General features: G+C 39.2%; 1 protein-coding gene across 1 annotated transcript in view; it reads right to left on the reverse strand.

Annotated features, from left to right (window-relative positions):
• The window catches only part of LRIG3 (leucine rich repeats and immunoglobulin like domains 3), a 49,299-nt gene extending 39,783 nt beyond the window's left edge, over positions 1 to 9,516 (reverse strand). Inside the window, exons 1-3 of the mRNA XM_077757449.1 lie at positions 9,486 to 9,516; positions 3,847 to 3,918; positions 3,560 to 3,634 (exon numbers count right to left, since the gene is read on the reverse strand). Of these exons, the coding sequence (XP_077613575.1) occupies positions 3,560 to 3,634; positions 3,847 to 3,875 (104 nt within the window). The 5' untranslated portion in view covers positions 3,876 to 3,918; positions 9,486 to 9,516. The remainder of the gene's footprint in view (positions 1 to 3,559; positions 3,635 to 3,846; positions 3,919 to 9,485) is intronic.
• Between the last annotated feature and the right edge of the window lie 6 nt (positions 9,517 to 9,522).

Raw genomic sequence — 9,522 nt, forward strand, 5'->3', positions numbered from 1 at the left:
ATTCTTGAGATAAAGAATAATGAGAAAAGGCTTATTTGATTATAACTGGATTCTAGCAGAGGTTCCAGAAATACTTATGGAATATCTGATCAGAACCAACTAGGTAGATGTGTTAAATTGGACATTCCTGGGCCCTACCCAATCCCATTAATTCAGAATCTCTAGGGATAAGGTCAGAAAATCTACATTTTTTAACAAGTACTCTGGGTATTCCTTTGACATTCAGGGACCTAAATCTTTTCAACTCTAACACACAGGCAACTACTTACATGTTGAGCAATGCTATATAAACCATCAGTGTCAAGGCCAAGGCCTAACCAGCTTTATTTAATGACCAGTGAGAACTCTTTTGTTCAATAATAATGTTATATAACAACAATTATATAATTCAACAAAAATGCTCTAACTCAAACCTGCTCTAATTCAAGTCCTAATTTTCAAAGATGTCCAATGTTTGAGTGGCTCATGCCACCTCACAGGAAGCCAGAACTATCATGTCTGGTAAATTAACTTATGCCAGGTGAATTTTATTCATTTTTTTAAGTTTATTTATTTTGAGAGGGAAAGAAGGGGAGAGGGAGAGAGAGAGAGAGAACATAAGCAGGGGGGAGGGGAGGGGGGTAGAGGGGGAGAGAGGGAGGGAGGGAGAATGAATGAGAATCTCAAGCAGGCTCCATATTGTCAGCAAAAAGCTGACCTGAGGCTCCATCTCATGAACTGTGAGATCACAACGTGAGCTGAAACCAAGATTCGCTAAACTGATGGAGCCACCAAGGCGCGCCCCATCAGGGGAAGTTTTCATATATGTTTGTTCCAAGCTTTATTGCATTTCTTCTCTTAAAATATAGCATCCTGTCAAGGCTACAATATAGAAAAAAAGGAAAAAAAAAAAAAAAAAGCTCACCAACCATGCCCTGCCCCTAGCATGCTGGCTGACTTCTGTGCCCATGCTAGGTGGGATTCAAAGGAAAGCAAGTCTATTCAGGTCTTGTACATTTTGACGGACCCCTGAAAAGGTGGGAGATGAGCTTTGCTGAGGGAAAGTTCAATGCTCATCTAACCACCATCCCAAGACCTTGGTATTTTACCAGACTTCCCTGACATTATCAGAAGTGGTCCCTAAATGAATTCCTCTCTGGACATGGGGTGCCATTTACTCCTGGCTCCTGAAGACTAGAGAAGAGGAAGGTCTCACCAGGTGGCCTTTTCCACCTCCAAGGAGGAAGGGTCCCCAGTGAACAGAGCAGCAAAGATATGGAGAACCAACATGAAATCTTTTGCTCAAGACTCCCCACTGGTTTTTCTTTGCTTTTAACATGTTTCCAAATGATTTAACTTGTGCAAATGACTCCAAAAAACCTGTTTTCCTCTACAAATGTTATGAAAAGACAAACACCTTGATCAAATAAAAGTCCAATAGTCCTGAGAGCTACTTTGATAGACATGGTGTTTAGCTGCAGTATCACAGCAAGCTTCTACAGAGCAGGTTTCTAAGCTAAGCCATGGGACGTGGTTTAACAATTTTTGAAATTGCAGAAATTTAAGTCCTGACTTGCTCTGCTGTTCAACTACTTCTAGATAAAAAATAACGCTCTATCCTCTACAACACAAGACAGAAATTAACAGTGCTTTAGAAACAACGACTGTGTACTGCAATATCCAAAGAGGCCTACAGGAGAAAACACCACATCTGTAAAAGAAAACAGCCAGAGAAATACATTTTTCAACATATTTTATAGGCAAGAAAGCAATTTTTCACTACCTATATTGAATTAGCAGTCCCATCACATAAATGACCCTTTGCTGATGCTATGTCATCTAGGTAATAAATAGGATCTCTCATTACATAAAATGACAAAGTAATCATTGGTCAGACATGGTGCCACACATTAAGGGGAAAGAAAGTGAGAGTATTCATGTTCAGTAAAAGAATATTCAGCACTCACTAAAGTGAAGCACAAATAAAAACAGGGAGGAGGATGGTTCAAATTTCCAAGGCTTCTATCATTCCAGAGTGCTTTTTCAGTTTTCAAGTTATAAAGGAAAGCTTGAAAGTGTAAGTAAAAATCATCTAGGTTGTTTATTTCCGACAGAAGTTTCTAATTTCCTTACAAGTTCTTACAATTTCAACTCTAGACTAAGCCAAAGACAGGATTGTTTTCCCCACCCCACCCAGATTCCAAAACTCCACTGTGGACCCTCTCAACCATGAAGCACCCAATGACCCTCAACTTAAGACTCTCTTGAACATGCTGACAGAATCTGCCAATACACAGGACGAGAACAGCAGGGGGAAGAGACGTTCCCTGGGATTTAGAAAGGCCCCACTGGTCCAATGCGAATAGCTAAAGCTGTTTAAGATACCAAAGCCAGTACTCCATTTAGACACCAAATTCTTAAGCAGTTGTGAAAGACAAAGAAAACAGGTACTAATGCTAGCATAAAAATGTTTTTTAAATTCAGTGTTTATTTGTCAAATACCAACTCCTTTTTCTTTCATTCCTTTCTGTTTCAGATCTTTGGAAAAACCACATCAGTATCAAATGTCACTTAGTTCTTATTCAAACAGAGCAGAGCAGACACAGCGGCTGCACTCGTGACTTAGGTGACCTGGGCTCTCAGTAAAACCCAACGTCTATAAATCACCAGATGTAAGCAATTGGGTAGTGATCACTTTAATTAATTGAACAGCTTTCCTGAAATTTACTGTATAATTTCAACCTCACAACACCTTTCCTAGAAGCAAGCAACAATGGTAGGTTTTTCTTAAGTTGTTTAAGGAAGAAAAACATTTTAAGCTCAATGGCTTAAATATATTTTTTAATTAGTCAAGATCACTGGCAAGCTACTTAAATTTTAGAAATTAAATGCTGCACATTCTACATGCTACCCTTAAGTGCCAAAAGTCAAAATTATGCCAAAACATCTCCAAAGCATGAATACAAACATGTTATCTGTCCTAAAAATACAGGAAATTCAGCATAGTTTTAATTTTATTTGAAAACTCATCTTTGCAAAGTAACATGCAGTGGTACTTGTAACTTCTATCACGTACTTAATTTTTAACTGTATAAAGCTGACATTTTGATTTAGTGTCCCTGAACCTCAATTTCTACTACAGGTAACACAAGTAAAAGAGGACTCTAATGTCTTATTACCAACTCCCACTTCTTACAAGGCAACTCCGGTCACTCTCCAGTAGGAACTAAGTAATACCTAACCCACAGATCCCAGGCCAACTACTGAGTATAACCAGAATGAGTCCTAGTCTATAGAACATAAGCAAACACACGTCTCTTTGAGGTGAAGGCAGCATGTCTGAATCCTGGAGACCAGCTCAGCAAGGACGGCAACACGTAAAGTATGTTGTTACAATGATACTTAAAATTTGGGAAAGAAAGAGGTGGAAAACAAGTCAACCAATTTAAAAAATGCTTCTACGTTACCTATACAAGTATTCCTATTTTGCCTGTAAGACCTTTACTCCAGCCTGTACAGAACTGCTACCACCAGTGGTCCTTGCAAACATACACACAAAATCCTGCTAACATTCACTTACAAGGAGAGAAGTGTAATATTTGCCGAGACTGGTCCTAGATTTGGAATGGTCTCCAATTCATTGTTGTTCAGTTTCCTTTAAGTACCAAAGAAAAAGGAAAGAAAGAAAAAAATGACAAAAAGAAGGTTGATTAGATAATCTGTAATTCACCGAGGTAAAAACTTTATAAAAATTAAAGCTACCTCCCAAGTTAAAAGTTTTAAATAATATATTGTAATCTAAATGTTCTTTACAGTTAAGTGGTATATTTTATTCAAACCTCAAACAGAAAGTAAACTAAGACTCACACTTCTCGAAGGTTTTGAAGGTGGCTCATGGAATTTGCCTTGATTAAAGACAATTTGTTGTGACTCAAGTCCCTAGGAGAAAACAAAAATAAAGTTATAAGTAGTTTTAAAGAAAATCACTAACAGTGCTTAATAAAGTGCAAGACAGAGCAGGTTTATGAAATATCTCTATCAACCCTAGTGGCAACATAAGTAGTAACTGGTTCATCCTGTCCCCAAACTAGATGGTAACTGAACTGCCAAAGTCAAAAATACAAATTCTCAGGACAAAATGAGTTTAGGAGGCTGGCAGATTCAAGTGCTCTGAGCCCACACATTTTTAGGAGATGTTTTTTGGCACAGGGTGAACAGATCTTTTGTGAACCGGTTGTTTTGCTTCACCCTCCCTGTCCCCTAGCATCTCCTCACTTCCAACCTGATATGATGAAGTCATGGCCTATGAAAAGTGGCTAATTAGGCAGGCTGCTGAAACTCAAACCTCTCAAGAAACCTTTTTATTATCATCATAAAATTAAGCCTCAGTGTCCTTATTACAGTCAAACAAAACAGAAATTGCTTTTCACACATATTTGTTTCTCTGAGTTTAGGCACCAAATTATCTCAAGTACCATTTTGTGTGTGTGTGTGTTGAGAGAGTAGAAGTCACCTGAATTCTGCTTTCCTGAATTCCCTAAATCTCAGTATCTGATGACATACTGTATAATTTAAACCACATAAACCACCTACAAAGTAGACTGCATAGAAACCTATGCTCAGATTTCTTTTCAATCATTAAATAAATCTGCTTCTTACTCAAAGACTTAATTTAACTGAGTAATAATGTCCATAGACATCGTTATTTAAAAAAAAAAGCAAAACAAAACTCCTACATATACAATATACTAGGCCAGGCCATCATCTGAGCATTTAAGTTTCTAGAAATTTAAAGAAAACCCAGTAAATATTTGCTGGCATTCCGTTTATGTGTTAATTGAATGTGCTCCTTCCATGTGGTGTAGTGAAAATGAAATGGCTGGAGGAGCCACTGAAAATCAGGCTTACAAACAGTATGGTTTAAAGCTCTCCCAATGAAGGAGATTTACCAACCCTTACCAAATTAATTCTTTCAGTGTTTACAAATGAAGATTTTTAACTAACCAAAGTTTTAGGTCACCAAATCTGACTGGAGAAAAGCAGGAGCCAAAACTAAAAGGGCTGAAGAATCACATTCAGAGAAACACAGTGCAACTTAGCGCACGTCTATTAAGTTAACAATTAGAAATCAGCGATCCTTTCAAGTCTTTGAATTTTTTTGTTTGGAGAATAAACCTGGATTTCTCTATTTCACCTAAAAAAAAAAATCTGCAAAGGTTTTATTTGAAACACGTTTGCTTAAAGACCTACCAGACAGTAACAGACATGAGTAGATTTGTTCTGGTAGAGTTATAACATGAAAAAAAATCTGGCACAGTCTTTAAACTATAAAAATCCTGCAATTACAACCAGTGCTGTGCAAGCTCACCACGCCGGAGCCAGACACTTTCCCTCACGGCCCAGCTCACGTCCGTCTGGAGTTCATCAAGGAGCCAGCCCGTGAGCCCAGCAACTCACGTTAGGATTCAAACAAAACCTGTGTGCTTTTAGCACCACAGACAGTCACGGATTTCCCACCGGGTTTCAAAAACAACCAGCGAAAAGAGTCCTTCACCTGGGAGGTAGCCTGAATCAAGAGAGTCTCATTTGGATCCACTTAACTAAAGAACATTGAACCAGCATAAAACTGCATCCCCCGATTGTTTCCATTTTTAAAAGGGAAAGGGGAGCAGATCTGGCATTTACATTTAATACAGGTGGCTTTCTTTTTAATTAGAGAAAAACTAAAACCACACTCTTAGCTGTATTTTTAAAGATTTCATAGGGCAATCCTGTGAGAAAAGAGAGTGAGTGTTGAACTTTTTTTTCAACCAGTAATGGGATGAGATCTCCAACAAAAGACCTTTAAAATGAGAAACTGCCTTTCAAGAACTGTGCACATGGTGGGGACCACTATTTCTGATCCAGAAGCGGGAACTGGCAACCTTAAATATTTCAGTTATTGCAACACACTTCCATTCCCGAGTTTTGTGTACTATTAAAACCACATTATATGTGGGAGGAAAAAAAAATCACCTCTTAAGTGACTTTTACTGCTAAATACTTAAAGCCATGCAACTTTGAATGCATCTAAATTTAGATTTAATACAGTTTATGTTTCAGAAATGATTACTTTCCAGTTAAAGGATGTCACATTTTCCTCAATCCTCCTTGTATTGTTTTTATGGCTAAACCACATGAAAAACAAACACAAGTCATACAATGGCTATATTTTCTTAAACCCGTAAGAACATTCAGGGAGAAATGCAGATTCTTCATGTTTAGGGTTCCATTAATGAATATCTTCCCCAGGAAACCTTTCTAAAAAACTCTGTAGAGTGAGGTTAATAAATGTGAAAAGTGGTGAGGCAGGGGCGGTGTTAACTATTTAACTAGAACTCAGCCAGCCAAATGCTTGAAAATTAAACTCTACATGGTAGGGAAAAGTCTTCCTGGACATGAGCAAGCGAATAAATATATATGAAAATAATTCACTGACATTTGGTTCTGGCCATCATTTTGTTCCTTTTAGCATTTGGAAGTCTGACTTCCAAGTCAAATTTTAAAATGCAAATCCAGCTCAGCTTCTTAATCAATCCCACTGGGGCCTGCAGAGCTGCTAATTCAGCAGAAATCTGGAAAGCTGAAAAACAAAAAGCCAGGCTGTAGCTGTTTTAAGACACTGATCCAAAGTGACTCATAAATCAGCCTGCTATGTTCAAGTTTTAGTCTGGAAAATATAGAAAAACAGCTGTGAAAACCATAAGGCCCATTACCCCCACCCCAGCCCCAATTCTGTTACGGAGCAGACGATTTCTAACAGGAGAACACTAAAGCCACCCCAGCAGAAAGTACCTTTCGGACTTTCGCCTTCAGCCCAGCTAACTCAAACATCTCTATGTGATAAGATAAATAATTCTGAAACTCCAGGGAGATTTTAATACGTTAGGCGCTCACTGGCAATTGAGCAATTTCTCTCTCTCTTGGCTAAAGTAACATTCCAACAAGCACGCCTCTTTGGGTTCAGAACTCTTTTGTAAGTGCAAACCCTAGATGTAAACTCAGGTCTGACTGTAAAGGCAGTTTGTAAGCAGAGGCTTCCAATACTTACTGTTTTAAAAGCCACTTTCAGTAAAGTACAAGTTACTTTTTGAAAAGAGAACTATAGTATTATTATTTTACAGCTCAAACTATTCAATTTTTCACACAGGAGATTCTTAGGGCAATACATTACATATAGTGAGAAAAGATACATACGAACGGACATTAGAGAGACTGATTTTTTTTTTTAACCCTTTAACTGGCAAATTCAACAAATGACACAAAAGACAAAGTTTTCCTGAATGGTGCTCTCAATAAATTAGTCCTAAGGCAAATGTTTACTATCTTAATTACCCGAGAAGTTAAGATATGGGAAAGAATGATATGTACTCTTCTATTTAGTTCTCAACTCCGAAGAAACGGTGATCTCATGCCTCTGTTCCAAACACCAAGTAAGAGAAGTAAAGCCCACTTCCACGTGTTTTTCTGCTCCTTTCAAAGGTGGAACTAGGAGACCTCGAGAGCTTTAGGCACAAACAAAAGAAACATCTACAATAAAGAATTTAGAGCACATGGTTTGGTGACGACTACAAAGTTGGTTAAAAGTCACACAAGTAATAGAACGACAGAGCTGTCCAATGAGTGATCACAGTGGGACTTCTGACAACAGACCGAGTGCTTATTTATACAAGTGGAACTTATTTTCACATATATTTAAGGAATGTGGACTTGTACTGAGACAATTTACTGCTGGCGGAAATGTAATTAAAGATTGTGCTAACTAAATAAACTGTAATTTGTTTTTTAGTGTGCCACCAAATTGTCTGCAAAACAAAATCCTAATTAGGTCAGCTACTTTTAAGACAATGTTTCAATAGATATCAAACCCGTTTTGGTTTAACTCAACTTCTAATCAAGACCAGTACAGTTATTTTTTTCAGACATCCAAATTCACACCAAAAATATATATTGCACGCTGGCATGACCCAACAGACTACCTGACGATGAGAAACTGCTAATGTAAGTTAGATTTGGTGAATGATTCAAGCATTTCTAAACACACCCCCAGGAAGGACTATTCACTTTCTTTTTCTCGTCTCTATTATTCATACATGTTCACCTCCAGTCATTCAAATGTTCAGTTCCATATGTTGTCAATAGAGCCATTCACATTTCATGAATAAGGCAGCATGACCTCCACAAGAAGCAATTGAACAGAATTAGCCACAACTAATTGAAAGTCTTCCTGCTTCAGGTTAAAGCTCTCATCTCCTTTCAATTGTTTTAAAAAACAAAACAAAACAACTATTAAGACATCCATGATAAGAGATTAAATAATCTAAAACTTTAATTCTCCTTTTCTGTTAAAGTAAGGTATATTAACACAAATAATATGCTTTTGATGCCAACAGTCCCACAATTCACAAATAAAGATTTTGATTAGCACAATGACTTAAAAACATAATTTCTTAAACTACCAGACTCCACTTTCTACTACTATTATTAGGACGAACGTAGGACTTGCATTGCAATTCTGCTAGGCCCAAATCTAAGGATTAAGGATGGGCTGTATTTCAATTTTTTTGAACTATTTTTTTTTTAAAAGAAATAAGTTTTGACTGTTTACATTTTACACAAGTCTGCCAATTTTAACAAAAGACTAGGGTCGGGAGAGAATAAGATGACATTTGGAAGGAATCAGCCTTTCCAACTAAACTACATTTTCTTCCTTGTTCTTCCACGCAATTGGCAGGGATTTCAGGTTTTCAGACTTCACAGCTAGCTTCCAAAAACTTGCATAACAGCGTCCAGACCTCTGTCCTAAACTGTTTGCTGAGAAGCTCCAGAAATCACGCCCTTCGTTCTGAAAACTAGTTCCTTCCTTTCCATATCTACGGATCAGTCTCGCCAACTTCTTACTGGAACCAGGATGTGTTACAATTTGGTGCAGGATTTACGGAGTTTTCTCTGAGCGAAATTAAGCACAGGGGAAAGAACAACAAAAGGGTGTCTACTATAGCTTGGACGGTGACGGACCTCTGCTGAGGGGGACTTCTCACATACAAGGAGCTCATTCAAATACTGGTTAGGAACAGTAAAGGGGACCAGAACCAGTTAGAAGCTGTGGCTGAGCCACGGGATCATACACTCGGGGAGAACTGCGAACCCCGGTAACCCGCAGATCGCCACCTCTCGCGTCCGTCCCGCCCTCGCAGGGGCGCGCAGTGGCATCCCCTGGGCAAGCTCAAGGCTCGGCACGCAGGCTCTACCCTCCGGAGCTGTCACTAGCTCCCTCCCCTCGCCCACCTGCAGGCAGGCACTGGGTAGAGAAACAGGCCTCGACGGCTCCTTTCCCACCCCCACGCCCCGCCGCCGCTCGAGGCCTGAGCCAGGAGCAACTGCCCCAGCAGAGGCAATTGCGCGCCGGGCGCCCCGGCCCCTTGCGACTCTCCGGCGGCTCCCCCACTGTCCTCGAGAATACTTACAGCCGAGCGACCCACGGCGGCAGCGACTCGGGAAGGC

This window comes from Crocuta crocuta, unplaced genomic scaffold (genome assembly GCF_008692635.1).
Source record: "Crocuta crocuta isolate KB4526 unplaced genomic scaffold, BGI_CrCroc_1.0 scaffold549, whole genome shotgun sequence".
Classification (NCBI taxonomy): domain Eukaryota; kingdom Metazoa; phylum Chordata; class Mammalia; order Carnivora; family Hyaenidae; genus Crocuta; species Crocuta crocuta.